This window comes from Aspergillus mulundensis (assembly GCF_003369625.1).
Source record: "Aspergillus mulundensis strain DSM 5745 chromosome Unknown scaffold_1, whole genome shotgun sequence".
Taxonomy (NCBI): domain Eukaryota; kingdom Fungi; phylum Ascomycota; class Eurotiomycetes; order Eurotiales; family Aspergillaceae; genus Aspergillus; species Aspergillus mulundensis.
The window spans coordinates 2,260,158-2,278,761 of record NW_020797889.1 but is presented as its reverse complement, the minus strand read 5'-3'; the positions used below and the strand labels follow the sequence as shown (position 1 = coordinate 2,278,761).

The following is an 18,604-nucleotide window of genomic DNA, read 5'->3' as shown; positions in this document are numbered from 1 at the left end:
TTTTCCCTTGGATGCTCTCTGTTGGCCGGGAGTTCAAATCAAGGCCAGACACAACGGCCAGTGGATTACTAAAATATGTAGGATATGCATCCTATCTATTGGATTATATTGAAGGACCGGCTGATTTCGAGTCCGGGTATACACTAAAAGAAGAATTCGACACTGTATGTGGGGAATAGATGGTGAACAGAAAGGAACCATAGAAAAGACAGGCAGAGAGGTGAGTACGAAGGAGATAGCACGAGAGAGCGAAATTGAGATAGTAGGAGAGATGTGTACGGCAACGATAAGTAGTGAGGTAGTGTCCGCCGAGTCAGATTGGGTATTAGATAGAGTAAAGGAGAAATGCGCTCCGCTGGCGAAGTTGAAATGTGTAATGCAAAGATAATTGAAAGCCAAGGGCCCGAATCCTATGTTGGGCTATTGTGAGCATGCGCCGAAGCCAGTGAAACATCCATGGGGCCAGTTGCCGCCCAAGGAGATGGCGCCCCGCGAGTGCTAGCCCTACGAGCGCTGTCAAATCTATGCGCATCGTTCAGGCGTTCGGTTGCGCTCTCAACAATGCCCTGAGCAGCGGCTGTAGGTGCCGAGGGACCCGCGTGTGGAATTCCGACATGCTCGGGCATGGGTTGCGGAGCAACGTAGTGTGCGCCAGTGACGTTCCCTTGATTTGGGAAGAAACTCTGATTCAGAGCTCCACACGTAGTGCAAGAAAATTCGATCTTGAAATTGGACAGGACCAGCTGGGGTGCAGAATGATGACCGTGCCCAGGTTGTTGGGCTTGCGTTGGAGATTTGGCGAGTCCTGTTTGTCGAGTAGGTTGAGTAGCAGTCGGTAGGGGATAGTTAGGCTGTTGAGAGGTTTGCTGAGATTGGAGGGAATGGTTAAGGGTCTGCTCATGTTGTGGAACAGCTGGCGCTTGAAGGACGGGAGTGGGCGGAGGCAGCGGCTGTTGTGTCTGGACAGTGGGTCGTACTCGCTGAGGATTATGTAGCTGCTGCGGATGTTGCTGTATGGGCTGTCCCTGTAGAGGTGTGGTCGAAAAGGTCGTGTTTCGTGGATCTCCGTTCAGGGGCGGTTGGGTACTATCAACGAGACTCGGTGGAACAGACTCGGGCAGCCACCTCTGGCCCGGAATTCCACTATATGCTGAACCCTCGCTCTGCCCTTCTACAGGCGGCGGCTGACTCTCCCGGTCCTCCCCACTTGAAGAATTGGCTGCATCGCTTTGCTGCTGTGAATCCCGCTGCTGCAACCTGATAAGAGCGCGCTGGGCCTGTCTGGTCGATATATCATATCCATGATACCGCTTTACCGCGTCGACAACCTCCTGCGCCTTGATCTTGTTCTGCATGTTGAACAATTTCGGTATCTCACGAAGCAGGAACCGCACATGGGAGGCTTCTGAACGAGCCGGGGTTTTCGTCGTGGAAGTCGCATTGTGTCGACAGCTATGATTATCCAAAAGACTGCTGATATACGTTGCGTTCCTATTTGCGCGACAAACGACGCGAAAGTAGCAGTCGGGTCCAGGCTTGGGCCCAGACCGGCAGCCTATTACCACACTCTTCTTGTTGCTCCGCGTCACGCGAAGCTCCCAATGCTGCCGAACAGATATACTCCGTACCAGGGCTTTGAAGTCCTCCAACGATGGGAACCGCTGGCCCACATGGAGACCCGAATACATCTCCGTCATTTCGATCAGGTTTCACGGCGCAAAACGAATGGCGACGAGTCGGTACCGAAAGAGCTTTCCATCAGTGGAATTTCATTCGATGTTGCTGATCCCAAGAACGCGACGACCGGTTTCGCATCGTTTACGTAAATAGGCACCAGTAATCATAGATCTGAAGGGTATTGTGTTCGAAAGAGCAAAGGTGAGTACGGCGAACACAGAGGATCCCAGTAGGTTACGGTATCGGGCCGATCTGAATAAGTAAGCCGAAAAGCCGGGCTCAATGTGAACCAACAGATGCCAGCAGGGTTGGTCGAATATAAGAAATAAAATTCAGGGAGAGACGGAGTAGTAACAGTAACAGCAATAGTAGCAGATTTGCAGTAATAGTTTGAGAAAGCAACCCGCATGGGGGGTTTGAGAGGAGACGGAGGGTCACCTTTCCGCCTAGCGTGTTTCTCCAGCTTCAACTGACCGCTACCGCTCCCTTTAAGCCAGACCCGAGCTCCTCTCGGTGGCCGAGAAAGCGGAACACGCGCTCCCCCACCTCCATCGCCTTTTATTCAGCGTAGCGGATAAGCACATCCATCATGACGTCTCACGGGATGCTAGATCAGGCGGATGAAGGTCGGTTCGTGCCAACGCAGATTTGTTTCAGACCTAACTTTTGGAAATCTAGATGCTCTCCACAAGTCGCGTCTGCTGAATGTCGAGGAAAAGCCTTTCAAAAGAATTTCCAAGCGCCTTCTAAACCCCGAATCGATCGTCATTACGAATGCGCCGCTTCCTACGCCCCCGCCCGAGGGAACCGACGAAAAGGCTGCGGCGGCTGCGGAGGCAGAGAAACAGAAAAAGCTGGAGGAATGGCGTCAATTTCGTGAAGATGCATCGCTAGACTTTGCGGCCTTTGAGGGCAGCATTGCACGAATACAGTTCCTGCTCACCAGCAACGAGAAGGAAAGAGAACGATACGTAGCCGAGAAGGAGCGAATTCTTTCCACGATGCAGGCAGTTCGCAATAGCACTACCGAGCTACGCGTTCAATTGGAGGAAGCGCAACGAATTCTAATACTAAGGAAAAGCTATGACGAACAGACGGAAAAGATCACCAGCAACAGACTGCTGAAGCCGCGAGAAGATCAGCAGGCAAATCTGCAAAAACTGCAGGCGGAGATTGCAGAGTTGGAAAACGAGAGCAGAGATTACGCGAAGACTTGGGCAGAGAGACGAGAACAATTTGGTCGCATTGTGGAAGAAGGAATGCAGCTTCGGCGATTGATTCGAGACGAGAAGGAGGAGGTAGAGCGTCGAGAAGGCATGCAAGAGGATGAGGATGAAGACGATGAGAAAGCTTCCAAGGGGAAATTGAGCGGTGCCAACACACCTCGGCCAGAAGAGAGCTCAACGCCTTCCCAGCCAGGTCAAGATGAAGCGAGTCGTTCGCCTCTCGCAGTACCGGCGGACAAAGCCACGCCTGGAGCTACGACACCTCTCCGGCAAGTTACCACTGCCGAAACAGACAAAGAAGACGCGACCATGGTGGACGAGGGCGAGGTGACGGGTGATGAGGGCGAACAACATGACGATCTTGAGGAAGGCGAAGAGTTACCGGATGACCGCAACGGCGACAAAATGGACACTACATAGAGGATATGGTTTTATGCATTCACGGAGTCAGGAGTCAGGTGGTGGCTTACTTCCCGGAAACGGATTTTTATGAATTCACATACTTCCTGTCCCAGTGGACATGTTTATCATTGGTTTCTGGAGTCATCAATCATTCAAGCAATTTCCCGCTCGGCAACCCTGGCCTTTGCAATGGCTTCTTTAGCGGCATTGATATGCTCAACGTTGCTTTCAGCTCCCTTCTTTCCCTCTTCGATCTAACGCAAGTCTCAGTATGGTCGCACAAAGCTTATCAAAACGAGAACTCACCAGTAGGCCATCGAGCTTGGTAATAGACTCTTCAATCTTCTGCTTCAAACTCGGGAAAATCCTCACCGTCTCATCCAGTGCAGCACGCTGACACACACGATCAGCAAGCCGTGCCTGATAGGCTAAGAGTGCCGAGAACGCAGCTTACCTCTTGCTTCAGCATGTAGTCTCTGTTTTCATCTGCACTAGGGTCTTGAGCTTCTAGCTTCGCAATTCTTTCGTTCTGCTGCTCTGCCTCGCGGCGGTATGACTCCTCTTCCTTGATCAGGCGCAGGACGGCGCTTGTGGTGATTTCTAGCTGAGAGCGCGGAGCCATGATGTTCCTATTCCTTAGCTTTGCATAAGTATTTCTCTATCAGGATGTGGAAAAGCAGAAATAGGAAGAGATAACAGTGGCCGATTAGAACCTATCAATATTCGGAGTATGGTTGTGGCGGGGAGCATACAAAGAGCGCGATGACTCTGATGTCTTTAAGGTGCAGTATACGACTGCGGGTTCAGAAAAACAGGATCCCGGAACTCACCTACGCCGTACTGTCTTAATTGCGGCTTATGTCTCAGTAAATTCAACTTTTGAGCACTTGATGAGGTAGCGATGTTAAACCAGCTTCTGCCCCTCCACTTCCGATGACGCTGGTGATAAAGGGGTTTGCACTGTTTGTTCTGCTTAGGTAGGTATCGGGTAGAAGCATGGCTGCATGAGCTTTCCCCACCCGACCATTTGATTGGACCAAGCTTGAAAGACTGCGACGGCCTCTACAGCTCTCTCTCCTTCAGTGTCTCTTCGTCCCCAAAACGACCAGAGACATTATGATCAAAACTGTCGCAATGGGTCCACCAACCGGGCAAGTGGGCAACTCCGGCATTATGCTGAGCTGCCTTACCTATCCAGGGGCAGTGATACTGAAGCTTCGCGAGGCTGCGCAAACTTACCGACGGTAGGGTCAAGGAGTCGGCATTTTCAGCCTTGCCGACCATCATAGCCTCTCGGCCTAAGGCAGCTTGGCTCATCTTCTCTCGCCGTTATTGGGCATTCTGGTTGAAAGATCATCCTACCATGAGGCTCGTCTTCCCCGCGATCAGCGTCCGGGCCCCCGGGGCACACAACCAACCAGTAACAGCATCGCATACTCCGCTGCAAATTGCCCGGCACCTCAGAGCGTGCATCTGTACTGCATGTGCTCGGCGCTCGCTTACTCTGACAGCGAAAGGTCGGCAGCGCATGGCGGATGAGTAGGCTGATAAACCTTGTTGTCAAACATCTTTACGGCCTCTCAAACCGGGCGACAGGGCACTGCCCAGCTGTCCCCGGCAAACGGCAAAGAGAGTTCCTTTGACCCATTTACATGTCTTGCATTCGTAGAAAACTGCATATATAAGTGGCCCTGCGCCTGTCGTAATCCTAGCTCCTTACATCTTCCATCGTCTCGTCTCATACTTTGTCATTCGGAATATATATCTGCCCATCCATTGACAACATGAGGTATGTAATATCCATTTTGAGCCTGTTATCAACCGATCTTAATTTGGACTTGCAGATACTGCATTGCTGAACCAAGCGAGTACCTCGTGCTCACTGGAGCCGGGATCGCAGACATCGAGATTCTCAAAAAAGCCTGGGTATGGCCATGGCAGCGGGTATGTTCTACAAGACACAGTCATCAGCGACTCTTCTGACCATGTCTGCAGTGCGCAAGAATCTCGGTCATGCCGTTCGACTTCTCCCTTAGCCTGCAGGCCATGACAATCGAAAAGCTTCAGTTCTCGCTACCTGCAGTATTCACCATCGGCCCAGAGGACAAGCTGTCGTCCCTCAAAAAATACGCGCTCTTGCTATCTGGCAAAGCCGACGAAAAGTCCGCCAGGCAACCGGCGGTAGAAGAACTGACCACACCGGCTACTAGAAACCATGTCCAGGATATCGTGAAGGGTATCATCGAAGGCGAAACCCGCGTCATCGTTTCCAGCATGACGATGGAGGAAATCTTCAAGGAGCGCCAAATCTTCAAGTCGAAAGTCATCGCCAATGTCCAGAACGAACTTGAGCAGTTCGGACTCAAAATGTGCGTTCCGTCATACCATATAGTGGGCTACAACTGACCATGTCCTAGTTACAATGCCAACGTCAAGGAGCTCCAGGACACCAAGGGCAGCGAGTACTTCGCCTTCCTAAGTCGAAAGGCCCACGAAGGCGCCCTGAACCAGGCCAAAATAGATGTCGCAGAAGCCCGGATGAGAGGTGAGATTGGTGAGGCCGAGAAGAAGGGACGGACCAAGCAAGAAATCTCCAAGATCGATGCGGACACCGCCGTTCTCGAAACCAAGCGAAAGGCCGAAAAAGCCAAGGCCGACTCTGAGCTCATGAACCGCCAGACAGAGCTTGATTCCCAAGTGGAAATGGGCAAGATCATTGCTAAGCGTCAAACGGAAACGAGGGACGCAGAGCTGCAGAAGCAGGTTGAGACCAAGCGGGCGGAGACAGAGCTCGAGCGCCTTAGGGCTAAGCAGGTCACCAAGAGTAAAGTGGAGCGAGAGTCTGCCCAGGAACAGGCAGATGCGCTTTACTACTCTAGCACGAAGGCTGCAGAAGCGAAGCTCTACGAAGACAAAATGGAAGCAGATGCGAAATGTAAGTCGCCGGGCAATGTCTCCATGCCGAAGGGTGTACTAATCAAGCGCAGTCTACCGCTCGTCCAGAGACGCAGATGCCGCGTTTAACACAAAGAAGCGCGAAGCCGAAGGTGTCCTCGAAATGGCCAAGGCTTACGGGGCCCTTATTGGCGTCCTCGGTGGTCCCGACGCTTTCCTCCAGTGGAAGATGATCGAGACCGGCATGTACGAGAGACTGGCTCTGGCCAACGGCCAGGCTATTCAAGGTCTTCAGCCCAAGATCACCACATGGAACACTGGCGGTAAGTGTTTCCTCATGCTCGCGGCTATGGATTTTACTAATAAACCGTGCGAACAGATGCAAGCGGTCCTGGCGATGCAATGGGCCCGATCCGAAATATTATGCAAGGTCTTCCTCCCCTGCTCAGCACGATTCATGATCAGACTGGCATCAAGCCCCCGCAATGGTTTGCTCAGCTACCAGATGGCGAAGGCGCAGCAAATCCCAAGGCCGTGGCCAGCAAGTAGGGCTAGCTGGGTGATAAGCCCTGTTTGATTCACGCTTCTTGATACCTTGTGATTCCCCGACTCTTCTGTCGACTGTTTTGCTATCTGTTAGGTCCTATTCCATGGACGACTTAGTCGTCTCTGTTGTTGTTTAGGTTAAGAATCAATCATACATGCTTTTGATGACTCACTTCATCTTTTTCGCGGCATTGTCCCGCAATGAGTACGGAGGCCACGCGTTGAAGGACTTGATCTTCAACCGCGGACAAAGGTCGCTCAAGTCGTAACAGGGCCGTATACTTGAAAGCCGACAGTCGTATTCCACTTGTCGGAGACTGGCACCATATCCAGGCGACTCCAAAAACGATACTCAACTTACAAGGTGCCAATCACACAATCAGTCCAGATTGAAAAAACCAAGCGGTCCCCAACACGGTGAAACAATATATGTGCGGCCGGCCAAAGGGGGCCATTCTTTGGAATTAGCTGTCCCATTCCAGACAGGAACTGGTCTCAGGTATTTCACTTTCAACTCCGCTCACTGCGCAGAGTGTGCTGCCGCCGAAGTGACCAAACTTAGTAACATGGCTGAATACCAAAGCAAAGTGAATGAGAGGCTGAAACTCGGTCTCTTTTTATCTCAGCCAATCATGTGATGTCATCCGTTTCGGGCTGGATCGACGCCGCCGGCCATATATAAACGCTGGAACCGCAGCTTGAATACCCATTCACTTCGTCTTATCTTTGATTGTGAATTTCGGGCGATTCTTGCATGCCTTTCTGCTAGTATGATATGTTATAATTCGCCCATGCTCTCTTTTTGGTCTCATTTTGGTTGTCATTCGAGTCGTCCACTATGTCTCCCCCAACCTTGCGCCAGCTCTGTACTGCGACTGCGATTCGGAACGTGAAGTGTAAGTGGAGGAGACCTTTACGCTCTCAGGCGCTCTTACTGACCTCACTTGCTTTTTAGATCTCAACGATATCGGCAACATTCCTTATGCGCTTGCTCGCCCTTTCCTGCTCAAGATTGAAAGCCCGGAGAAGCTGGTTAGTTGCCGACTCGCACCCTTACGGTTTACCCACCCCTAACCCGCGAGTCAGAGATCCCTCGAAGTGCAATCACCACATATTATGAATGATGATTCCGAGTTATGGCTCGAGTTTATAAAGCGCGATATACCCAACTGGGACGAATTCCCCTTGCAAGAGCAGCCGGACTGCTGGTACGACCTATATTGTGAACTACGAGATGAAGTCCAAAGGGGAGTAGATGAGGATGCGGAAAGACTCAAGATGGCCCTCGATGGCTTGAGCTCGGAACGAGAGAAGCATAGCACCAAATTTGTGGCCGACCGAAGGACCATCGGCGTCCCGCGGAGCCGGACGACTGCCCGGCATCGATATAGCACATTCGCGGGCTTCGCACCAAAGAAGAAGAACATATTCTCCGCCACAAAGAGAAACAACGTTTTAGCTGTTCCGACTAAGCAGCTCAACAACAGGGCGACGCAGGTGCAGCAGGCTCCACGCTCTTTAGTAGAGGCTCATCGTCGACCTGCTGAGCCGGCCGTCGCTCGGCGACCACTGCTACGGGCCCCCAGGCGCTCTCCCTTGCAGGATGTTTCAGGAAGCAGAAGCCAAAGCGGCTCTCCAGCTGCTAATAACTCATCTCTGCGGGAGAGAGAAGCCAGACTACGTGCGATCGCCTCGGGCCACGTTGCAGCCTCTTCCCGATCCCACACCCCTCAACAAATGTCTTCTACGGAAATATCTGTGTCAGCCAGAACTTCATCGGGCGCCGAGTCTTCTCGCCCTGGTGCTAATACGATTTCAGAAGCGTCAAGGGCGTCACCACCTCGCGCAACAATTCGGAAACGGCCCGCTCCTAACCTTTTCATTCAACCGAAGAAGAAGAGGATGAACTAACTTCTTCTTCGTCGGTATTTATCTCTATTTATCTTTAGCAATGGGCGTTGGCTTGTGCGGTAGGCGGTTTTGACTACGAACTTTGTATCTCGTTTACTTTTTGGCGTTAGTGAGCTGGCGGATATTGCTGCGGAGTTTGGGGTATCTATGTACACGGGTTTTTTTTTTTTGGAGCCGGGTGGGCGTTGGAGTGCCGTCTCTCAGCGATGCCCCGGTGCGGTCCTCAATCAAATTCCACATCGTCTACGCCTGTTTAGGATACTACGCGTTCGCATTCGTGCTCACGGTCATTCGAACATCTACATATTCGGGCGTCCTGCTTACCCGATGCCGAACGAGCGGCGACGAGATAGTTTATCGTGTGGATTCATATGTCACATGAGGTGAGTGCGCCCATATGGGTGTCATACTCTTGAATCATGCTGAAAACTCCGGGTGCATGATACTGCTCCTTTGCTCCCAGCGGCAAAGCATCAAGACCAAGATATCATGCCCGTCTTCAACTTGGGTATATTAAAGCGCAAACCACCTCGCAGTACCTAGATTTCGCGTCGTTCCCATTGTGCAGCCCGGCTCCACCGTTCCAACTTGTCACCATGGTCGAAACAGAAGACCTGTCGCTTGTGCTTCCGAAGGGGTAAGTCGTTCGATTGCCCGACATAAAGAAATCAACTAGAGGGCGTCGCAGCCGCCTCGGAGGGCAAGGACGAGATGTAGTGTCGCGCCACCTTCAAGGTTGTAGTCTTGGGCGGTCTTGTCATCGGCCCTACAAGCAAGAAGACAGGTAAGCGATAGAAATAAAAATGCCAGAAGCCTTGACATACATTTGTTTTCCACCGAAAATCAACCGCTGCTGGACAGGCGGGATACCCTCCTTCTCCTCAACACGCTCCTTTATCCGAGAAACCTAGGATAGCTATCAGCATCGTAGAGTTGGTATCAGATCGCGCCGTATATTATACCTTGTAGTCGGCCTCGATGTCCAGCTCGATCTCCTTTCCGGTAAGTGTACGGACCCTGGGCGTTGGAGATCTCCCGTTAGCCGCTGCAAGAGAATGGATGGTGGATGGTGTAAACTGACTTGATCAACATTTTGAGGGCTGTGGCAGTTTAACCGCTTGCTTGAAAGTATTTCGGTGGAGTGAGGTATAGGTGAGCAAGGGCTAATGGAGGTGATAATGAGGGGAAGATGCCGGCGTTTGATAGAGAGAGTTAGAGAGGATGACGGAAAGCCTGCCGTGGGCGTGGCGGGGTCTAGGTAATAGTGGGGCAGAGCAACACTGATGGTAAAGGATGCCTAGCATAGGCTTCACAACAAATGTGAAGGACACATCTTTGATCACAGAAGAATATGCAGGCTTTCATGGGACTTCAGTGCTGAGTCAGGGGTGTTTTGCATATCCACGATCAGTTTCGCGCGATAGGAAGAAGGATAGGGAAAAGGAAATATATACACGCAGTAGCCCATGCTTTTAACCGGTATATATAGCCAGTTTCCGCAGACCACTCTACATTTTGATTTGGGATCTATACCGGCATCAATCAAGGAAGGATCTGTCCACCCAGCTTGATAATGTTGTCACCTCTTACGAACCCTTTTGATGAGCTACTTGTCAACTGCCAAAATAACCCCGTAAGGGCCTAGTTTCCAGGTACAACAAATATCAGAGCTATGCTAATTCCGATACCAATAGAAGGTGATCCAAGCGCGATACGAAACTCACCGTACAAACAGAAATGCCCAGTTTCGGGAGAAACTCCTCCATCAGGACTTCGCTGGCTGGCAAATTGACGAGATCCTGAGCAAGCTAGTCGCGCAATCCGTCGTTCAAAATGACGGTGAAGTCGCAGCGCCAGAAGCAGCACCGACATTAGCATTAGTAAAGTTTGTCGACCACCGTCATAACTTGAATCTCTACGCTCGGCCACCAAAGCACATCAAAGAGCTGGTTGCTGAGATTCAGCAGGAGATTGTTGATGTAGCACCTTGTTCGTACCAACCCAGTCTCTTTACCTCTGAAAGTAAACAAAATCTGCTAACATCTACTAGCTCTCTGGTTCTCGCCTCCCGAGTCGCTGCATATCACAACGCTGGAGATAGCCAGTTCATGCACCCAAGAAGAAATCGACGCCCTAGCTGGACGGCTCTTGCAGGACGGCACCGCACAGAAGCTCGCCAACTACATACCTGATAACAACCATCGCGTACGCCTCGTCAAGCCCATTGTCAGCTATGACGCCTCGGCAATGGCACTGAGCTTTCTCCCTGCCGCCGGAGAGCCTATAGCGGTAGATAAATGGCCGCATGAAGATGCATATAGCTACCACCATCTACGCCGAGACCTGGCCGCCACAGTCCTTGAGTCCGGAGTTGCATTGGCGGCGAGGTATGTTGTGCCTTCGGCGCACGTTACCATTGCGAGATTTGTGACCCAGAATGGGTTCTTGCTTGACGATGAGAAAATGGATGGCAGCAATGTGGCTACATTAGTCCAGAGGATAGAGGGGGTGAATGCGATGTTGAAAGAGAAGTACTGGCCCCGAGAAGATGGAGAGGATAGTATACCAGCGAAGGGAGAATGGGTTGTTGGGCAGGAGCAAGGTTTGGAATTTAACAAGGGGCCATCGTGGTATGGGGGTGGTGAGAAGGTGCTGGTCGGGAGAGCGTCTGAGTAACCCGAATTCATGCCAGGCACTCAGATCCAGGCTCTGATAAGATGTTGAATAGAGAATCAATAGACAAGTGAACATAGAGAGGGAATTGAACATGTTAGCGCCTCAGGCATGATGGAGTAGAATTGGTTGGATCCGATGGCTTGGCACGACCAAAAGAAGTTTAGACCGTCCACACGCCGATAGGGCCGGCCTAAGCGAAACGAAATCCCACAACCACGCCTGACCCGACTTGATCTCACGACAAGAGACCACTAACGACCAGCAACCCGCGAGCCGGCAAAATCAGTCAAAATGGTAAGAGACCATATTCCATTATCGAGTGCGCTGTCGGTTCCTGGACTTTGGAGAAATTCGATTCGAAATATACGTCTTTTGCGGAGCGATTCAATGGACGGCGATAGCGGCTACGGCGACAAGGAAAGGATGGCGAATGCATACCGAGACGGCACTCGACACCTATGAAAGAATCTTCGTCAACGCAAGCGGTTGGACACGCGGAATGATGGTGTGCGCAAGGGACCAACAGTCTGTGGAATCAGTCTCATGACGGAGCGACCTTCGGCTACCTCGAATATTACAACCAGCGTGCGATCGGAGACCAGAGCCTAAGCCCGCAATAGACGACGACTACGAAGTTTTGTTAGCACGCTTATATTCCGAAGCACGATTTCGAATATACATTTCTTCAAAGTCCAGGGACATGCAGTGTAGCGGAGTTCCGACTCCGACCGCACTATGTCCATCAGTTTACATTCCACGCACCAGAAACTGACGAGTTCTCGTGCAATAGGTCAACGTTCCCAAGACCCGCAAGACGTACTGCAAGGGCAAGGAGTGCCACAAGCACACCCAGCACAAGGTCACCCAGTACAAGGCTGGAAAGGTGAACACCACCGCATCCCACGGACACGACTGAACGAATGCTGATATGGATGCGACTATTCAGGCCTCCCTATTCGCCCAGGGTAAGCGCCGTTACGACCGTAAGCAGAGCGGTTACGGTGGTCAGACCAAGCCCGTCTTCCACAAGAAGGCGAAGACCACCAAGAAGGTCGTCCTGCGCCTCGAGTGCACTCAGTGCAAGACCAAGAAGCAGCTCGCTCTCAAGCGCTGCAAGCACTTCGAGTTGGGGTACGTTGCGCTCGTTGAATACTTGAAGGTGCCTGGTGCTAACATGTGTGTTCGTACAGTGGTGACAAGAAGACCAAGGGTGCCGCTCTTGTCTTCTAATTTTGCGATTTCCTTGTTCGGCTCTGGGTTCCTGCATTGCACGCGCTGCTATTCCGGCGGGCGGAAAGCATATGATATTGGGCAATGGAAAATGAAATAGGATTTCACATTTAGAAATCGAAAAGAAATATTATGTGACTCCGGACGACTGATCGGGTCTCTTGACGAATCCCATTATTTTCCCTGCTCTTGCTCTCTGTTCACCTTGCTAGCCTCACTTTGTCTTCGGCCTGGTGGGTGTCTTGACCTTTGTAGATCCTGCTACTGTTTTATTGATGACTCATGATGAACGTCCTCTTCAACATTTTTCTTGTTATTCTCGTTATCACGTACTACTGCTACATATCTACATTAGGTGCCAAGATCCAACCAACTCGTCGGCTTCATCCCTAGGAATCCAACTTCTTCCGGTACAACTCGCCACCACAACCCCGTAACCGGGCGGCCGCCTGCTCGGGGGTGATATCACGCTGAGGCTCAGCCATCAACTCATATCTGTTTATGGTCAGCAACGACCCACTGACACTCAGATGTTAGGGAGGACTTACCCAACCAAAAACTTCCTCACCGTCGCACTCCTCAACAAAGGCGGATAGAAATGCAGATGCAGGTACGACGCCTCAATCTCCTCCTCTGACCCCTCCAACGGCGCCTGGTGAATTCCCATGCTGTAGGGGAAGTGCGTCTCAAAGAGGTTATCGTACCGCCTGGTAACTTCAGCAATCGCCTCAGCAAGCTGTGTCTTTTCGCCGTCATCAAGATCAACAAGAGCACGCTTGTGCGTCTTGCTAACGATCATAGTCTCAAACGGCCAGATCGCCCACCAGGGGCAAACGACAAGGAACGCATCGTTCTCAAAGACCACGCGCTCCTGCTTCTTGCTCTCGAGTGCGGCGTAGTCGGCCAGCATGTGTCTTCCGTCGTGCTCGCGGCGGTACTTCTTCATCTGCTCCAGTTCAGCGGCGAGTTCTTCAGGGAGAGAACTGGTTGTCCAGATCTGGCCGTGCGGGTGTGGGTTCGAGCAGCCCATTGCCGCGCCCTTGTTCTCGAAGATTTGCATGTAGCGGTATTGTTCTTTGGGCTTGGAGAGGCTTGCTGCAGGAGAGTCGGGAGAGATGGTGATTTTGGATGCGTCGGCCGCGAGAGCGCTGTTGGGTGACAGGTGCGCGATGTAGACGTCTGTCCAGGCGGTGATGACAGGGACGATCTCGGCCGGGGAGAGGTCCGCTAGGGTTAGGTTGTGGGCAGCAGAGAAGGTGAGCACGTAGCATTTGCCGGTGACCGGGTCCGCGCGGAGAAAGAACGATTCGGCATCTGGAGGGTCTGTTAGGAAGATTGTAATGGACGGTCTTCCACTGACGTACCGTCTCCGGACTCTGGGTAGTAGGGCGCCTGTTCCTCCTTGACTGCGCTGTAGTCGTTTACGAAAATGAAAGTCTTTTCGTACTTGGGGTTGTGGTCTCCCTGCGCACGCTTGTTACCAGGGCAAAGGTAGCAGGTAGCGTCGTAGTCAGGTAGGGTTGTCTTGGAGGGTGTTTCTTGGGCGCCTCTGTTGCATATTAGAAAACACCTTGTTCTGCATTCCCCGCGCCATCATGCGCTTGAAGGCCACTAGAAATTGGATATAGCTTACTGCCAGGGGCGCTTGGTACGGTGGGGGGAGACCAGCACGTAGGCACCGCGGAGAGGGTTATATCTCCGATGGGAGATGTCGTTGAGGACGCTTTCGACCATTTTCAATGGATATGTTAGGGGTCAAGGGAGAGGGCAAAACAGGGGGGAAGAAGAAGATGGAATTAAACAAGAGGGAAAGAATTTATTATGAGCTAGGCTTTAGGACATGTGGAGGGGAAGACCGCGGGGAACCGAAGCATGAATTCTTCCGGGCGCGGAGGGGCATTTCCTGTCAGAATGCGACGCTACATCACTCGCCATTTGCTGGGACGGCTAATTTCCTCGGGGCATTTGACCGCGAGGGCTTTCATATTCTCAGGCTCTGAGTTTGTTCTAGGTATTGTCCAGCCAGAAATCGCGCATGTGGTAGGTATCCCAACAAGAGGTATATCAACACGATACATTGGCGAGGATATCCAGGGAAGCTCCTGAGTACGAAGCAGTATCACGGCCACCTTGGCCCTCTCGTTTGTATGGAGTCAGGAACGCGGAGAGAGCCGAAACATTTTGGCCGACTCGGGCCGATACATGCCTAGTATTTAAGGCAGTAAGTGACGTCATGAGGAGTTCTATGCTGGGGTAGGAGATACGGAGTACAACTGCTCTATGCTAGTAGTGAATGCTTATCGCCAGCCAGATAAGCCTCAGATACCCTGGAGCAATGTAAGACCGTTTGCTTCTTGTGATGTTATACCTGGCAAGGACATGGTCAGCTCTTCCTTCTAGCTAGGCGATTCATCCATACCCCAGCTACCCCGCACTCCTGGAAGTGAACAAAACATCTATCAAGATGGCCGTCGACTCTGCATCAGAACTCCATCTATACTCGTTGCCTAATGAGGTATTATCTACTGGCATGCTACTGAAATATGCTCTAAATATATGCCAGGTGTTCGTCCAAATTCTAACGCCGTTTACTACTCGCGAACTCCTCGATCTGGCCGCAGTCTCCCAACGCTTCCATGCCCTAGTCCTGCGTCTCTTGCATTACCGACTCCTTCTTTCAGCGCAATTGACAGATTACAAACTGATCCTAGAATGCTATCACCCAACATCCAAGCTGACCGAGCCGTACGCCTTCTGTAAATACCTCGGCACACCTGGCCTAAGTGACAAGTACGAGGGAGAAGGTTCACTCTACGAGAACATAGACACTGCACACAAACTTGAGAGACTTGGAACATTATACTCTGTGTTCAAGCCAGAAGAGACCGAGGAGACGCTGGGTGAGTGTGGGCTTGATTATGGTGTAAAGTCAATGCTAGACTGATCGATAGGCTGACCGGACTAAGATACCACGGTTCCGAAGGAAGATTCACTCGCAGTACGACGACCCGTCAGTATCGAAAGCTTCGAAGATTTCTACCAGCTATGCGTGGTCGTGAACGTGGTGAAGGTTCTCCCAGGGACTGATGTCTTTCTGAGCGCCGTAGGTGTCGAGGACGGTGTGATGAGGCTGTTCAGAGCCTGGCTCAAAAGCCAGGTTGGTCGCCCACAGGACTCGCGAGAACAAGAACACACCCCTGTAAATCAAGATGATGGAGTCTTGTGGGTTGACCAAAGCAAAAATGTCGGCCTGAAATTTCGAGTCCGCGAGATCACCAAGCCAGATTCCAACTTCCCTGTGCTAATCCATCGAGACGAAGAAACGTTTTCCAGCTATGAGATTGTGATTGATGGTATTTTTTCATTGCTTTTAATTCTGGGTCAAGGCTGACATGGGCGGCAGAGCTTCATATCCGTACCACGCGTCTGCTCTTGACTGTAGAGCAGTCGCTTCGGGAGCAACACAGTCATCCCAAAGCTGTTATCTTCACGAGCATGGGTTAGATATTTATTCCAGCTTGTATGACAGTCTAATATCCTGATCATTGTTTGTTAGAGGTAAGAGACTCCGTGTGATGTGCTAGATAGATTATATTTCATCTGTTGGAGAAATGTACCGCTCTACTCAGTGGCCCTGTTATTCAAGCATGGCTCAAGATGATAGTTGATTGTGGCATGTTATGGTACACAAGTCCGATATCTATTCACTGAACACTCTTTACTTCACAACTGTGTAAATAGGTTAGAGTCAAGAAGCTTGTTTAGTGAATACTTGCTCACTGTACATAGGGCTGTGTTAATTGAGAATTCACTATCTTATTCACCCCACCCAGAACCAGTAACACATCCTGTATTTGCCTCATCTATCTTGTCTATATAATGCCCTTCCAATATTCTGTTTTAGCTTCTTTTTCTCCAATTTCCTCTTTCTTCCCAACACCATCTCCCTCGTCAAACCCATCAACACCAAAAAATGGCAAAACCAAGCATTCTCTTCGTGACCAACCAAGAGCTAGGACAAGCTACTGTCGCCCTGGCAGTTGCCCATGAGTTCCTCATCCGTCAGTCCCACGACGTCCACATCGCCTCGTTTCCAGGGCTTGAACCAACCGTGTCCCATCTCAACGTCCAAGTCCAGGCTACCCTATTGCAGTCCTCGTCCACAAGCGCAACCTTCCATGCTCTACCTGGTCGGTCCATGGCAGAGGCTGTGATGTTCGGCACTGGCAGCAATCCATCCAGCCGCAGCTCATCCGGCAGCCCATCCAGCAGCTGGTTCAATTCCCATGACATTGGCCTCTTCGGCGCTCGTAAGGCTTATCCCATGCTGTGTGGTCTCATGGTACCTTGGACTGGAGATGAGTATATTGCGGCCTACAATAGGTGCATTGAAATCATCAAGGAAGTTCAGCCCTCAATCGTCGTCATTGAGCCTCTTCTTGCTCAGGCTATCGATGCTTGCCGAATGCTTCAGTGTAAGTATGTGATCTTGAGTCCGAACACCGCGAAGGATCATGTGGTGCAGCCATATCTAGCAAATCTTTGGAAGTTTCCGAGGTAAGTCTTGCATGTATCTGACCCTGACTTAATTATATATTGACTGACGTTGATGTAGCCTCTGCTCTGGATACTCATTCCCCGTACCCTGGAAATACGTCCTACCCAACGCATATCTTGCCATCAGTGGCGGACTCACATTTTTCAACTCGCCCGTCTTCAAGGCCATCGATGAACGCCGTCACGCCGAAGGTATCACTGGCCCATACCCGGTTATGATGTCCTCCGAGAAGAGCCCCACGCCTATACTCATGGCTTCACATCCTGCTATCGACTTCCCTTGCTTCATCCCAGACGGCATAACGAGCTGCGGTCCGATCCTGCGTCCTTGTGCTCCGATCAGCGAGGCGTGCCCGGACCTGGCCAAATGGCTGAAATATGGTCCTACTATTTTGATCAATCTTGGATCGCTTGTGTGCTATGACCGTATCCAGGCTAGAAAGTTCGCCGATGGTCTGCGCATGATCTTGGATGCTAGACCCGATGTACAGGTCCTCTGGAAGCTGAAGCCTGACCGCAAGGTAGAACCTGCGGATTGGATCCCTGAAGCTCTGATGGATATCTTCGACGAGGTGTCAGTCGGCCGTGTACGTATTGAAGAGTGGCTTCCCGTCGAACCAATTTGCATTCTCCAGAGCGGACGTGTCTGTTGTATGGTTCACCATGGAGGCGCGAACTCGTATAACGAGGCTGCACGGTGAGTATCTCTAAAAACTTCTCGTATAAGAGTGCTGGCTGACAAACATCTTCTTAGGGCTGGTGTACCGCAGATCGTCCTCCCCGTCTGGTTCGACACGTACGACTTCGCCGCGCGTGTGGAGTACCTCGGAATAGGAGTTTGGGGAAGCAAGACGAGTGCGCCTGCAGTCAATGTCCCCGAGCTAGGCAAGGCGTTTCTCACTGTTTTGCATAGCGAGGATTGCACCACGATTCGTGACAACGCCAAGGCAATTGCATCAAAGCTCGGCTCTTCGGAAGGACGAGTCGTGGCCTGTGAAAAGATCATAGAGATGCTCGAAGACTAGAGCCTAGAGCCTAGAGATTAGAGCCACATCTTGGGGGTATTGGCAAGTTCTGGAAGAATCTTCATTCTGTACAACGTTGACTGTCATGTTTATTCAGCAAATTAAGAAGTTTCAGCTGTATAGTTCGCTCGGTGTAGAACTTCGGACGATTTCGGCAGCAGTTGGGGCCGCACCAAGCCTGCCATGGTCTAGTCTCCGCCATGAGCCCAGGCTGGGCCATGGTACGTAGCCTCGTATAGATGTAAAAGTAGACTAATCAATTGAAACAAGCTTCCGAGCTGGGGCAGAGTGGGGAGACGATCACTTGTGACTCAACTTGAAAGGACCTCTTGTTGGTAAGCAGCCGGTTAATCCCTAAACCGCGGCATACTTAAACAGCTACGTAACCTCTCGCATCGCTCCTCATCAATTGCCTAAAGTCTCATCCATCACAGTTCCAGCTGAACAACCCTTCAACAC

General features: G+C 51.3%; 11 protein-coding genes across 11 annotated transcripts; 7 read left to right on the top strand and 4 right to left on the bottom strand.

Annotated features, from left to right (window-relative positions):
- Positions 1-410: 410 nt before the first annotated feature.
- DSM5745_02254 (uncharacterized protein) lies at positions 411-1,355 on the bottom strand (the record flags this gene model as incomplete). Its single annotated transcript, XM_026744270.1, has 1 exon — positions 411-1,355. One exon carries the CDS (start codon positions 1,353-1,355, stop codon positions 411-413), a length of 945 nt encoding a protein of 314 aa, XP_026607433.1.
- A 926-nt stretch (positions 1,356-2,281) lies between these two features.
- On the top strand, positions 2,282-3,323 carry DSM5745_02253 (uncharacterized protein; the record flags this gene model as incomplete). Its single annotated transcript, XM_026744269.1, has 2 exons — positions 2,282-2,303; positions 2,356-3,323. The coding sequence occupies 2 exons, from the start codon at positions 2,282-2,284 to the stop codon at positions 3,321-3,323; spliced, it is 990 nt and encodes a 329-aa protein (XP_026607432.1).
- Positions 3,324-3,457: 134 nt separating this feature from the next.
- DSM5745_02252 (putative tubulin-specific chaperone Rbl2) lies at positions 3,458-3,927 on the bottom strand (the record flags this gene model as incomplete). The annotated part of the gene is made up of 3 exons (XM_026744268.1): positions 3,458-3,559; positions 3,612-3,698; positions 3,760-3,927. The coding sequence occupies 3 exons, from the start codon at positions 3,925-3,927 to the stop codon at positions 3,458-3,460; spliced, it is 357 nt and encodes a 118-aa protein (XP_026607431.1).
- Positions 3,928-5,089: 1,162 nt separating this feature from the next.
- DSM5745_02251 (flotillin domain protein) lies at positions 5,090-6,749 on the top strand (the record flags this gene model as incomplete). The annotated part of the gene is made up of 6 exons (XM_026744267.1): positions 5,090-5,094; positions 5,150-5,249; positions 5,301-5,674; positions 5,723-6,240; positions 6,293-6,523; positions 6,580-6,749. The coding sequence occupies 6 exons, from the start codon at positions 5,090-5,092 to the stop codon at positions 6,747-6,749; spliced, it is 1,398 nt and encodes a 465-aa protein (XP_026607430.1).
- Positions 6,750-7,584: 835 nt separating this feature from the next.
- On the top strand, positions 7,585-8,657 carry DSM5745_02250 (uncharacterized protein; the record flags this gene model as incomplete). Its single annotated transcript, XM_026744266.1, has 3 exons — positions 7,585-7,642; positions 7,702-7,778; positions 7,833-8,657. 3 exons carry the CDS (start codon positions 7,585-7,587, stop codon positions 8,655-8,657), a joined length of 960 nt encoding a protein of 319 aa, XP_026607429.1.
- A 672-nt stretch (positions 8,658-9,329) lies between these two features.
- Positions 9,330-9,749, bottom strand: DSM5745_02249 (NEDD8 family protein RUB1; the record flags this gene model as incomplete). The annotated part of the gene is made up of 4 exons (XM_026744265.1): positions 9,330-9,423; positions 9,482-9,564; positions 9,620-9,674; positions 9,739-9,749. The coding sequence occupies 4 exons, from the start codon at positions 9,747-9,749 to the stop codon at positions 9,330-9,332; spliced, it is 243 nt and encodes an 80-aa protein (XP_026607428.1).
- A 481-nt stretch (positions 9,750-10,230) lies between these two features.
- DSM5745_02248 (uncharacterized protein) lies at positions 10,231-11,333 on the top strand (the record flags this gene model as incomplete). Its single annotated transcript, XM_026744264.1, has 3 exons — positions 10,231-10,290; positions 10,352-10,646; positions 10,708-11,333. 3 exons carry the CDS (start codon positions 10,231-10,233, stop codon positions 11,331-11,333), a joined length of 981 nt encoding a protein of 326 aa, XP_026607427.1.
- Positions 11,334-11,624: 291 nt separating this feature from the next.
- On the top strand, positions 11,625-12,563 carry DSM5745_02247 (60S ribosomal protein eL42; the record flags this gene model as incomplete). The annotated part of the gene is made up of 4 exons (XM_026744263.1): positions 11,625-11,627; positions 12,124-12,216; positions 12,280-12,464; positions 12,524-12,563. 4 exons carry the CDS (start codon positions 11,625-11,627, stop codon positions 12,561-12,563), a joined length of 321 nt encoding a protein of 106 aa, XP_026607426.1.
- A 389-nt stretch (positions 12,564-12,952) lies between these two features.
- DSM5745_02246 (UDP-glucose:hexose-1-phosphate uridylyltransferase) lies at positions 12,953-14,297 on the bottom strand (the record flags this gene model as incomplete). The annotated part of the gene is made up of 4 exons (XM_026744262.1): positions 12,953-13,058; positions 13,112-13,877; positions 13,928-14,112; positions 14,197-14,297. 4 exons carry the CDS (start codon positions 14,295-14,297, stop codon positions 12,953-12,955), a joined length of 1,158 nt encoding a protein of 385 aa, XP_026607425.1.
- A 730-nt stretch (positions 14,298-15,027) lies between these two features.
- On the top strand, positions 15,028-16,067 carry DSM5745_02245 (F-box protein; the record flags this gene model as incomplete). The annotated part of the gene is made up of 4 exons (XM_026744261.1): positions 15,028-15,078; positions 15,127-15,463; positions 15,530-15,916; positions 15,967-16,067. The coding sequence occupies 4 exons, from the start codon at positions 15,028-15,030 to the stop codon at positions 16,065-16,067; spliced, it is 876 nt and encodes a 291-aa protein (XP_026607424.1).
- Positions 16,068-16,536: 469 nt separating this feature from the next.
- Positions 16,537-18,145, top strand: DSM5745_02244 (glycosyltransferase family 1 protein; the record flags this gene model as incomplete). Its single annotated transcript, XM_026744260.1, has 3 exons — positions 16,537-17,120; positions 17,179-17,817; positions 17,875-18,145. The coding sequence occupies 3 exons, from the start codon at positions 16,537-16,539 to the stop codon at positions 18,143-18,145; spliced, it is 1,494 nt and encodes a 497-aa protein (XP_026607423.1).
- Between the last annotated feature and the right edge of the window lie 459 nt (positions 18,146-18,604).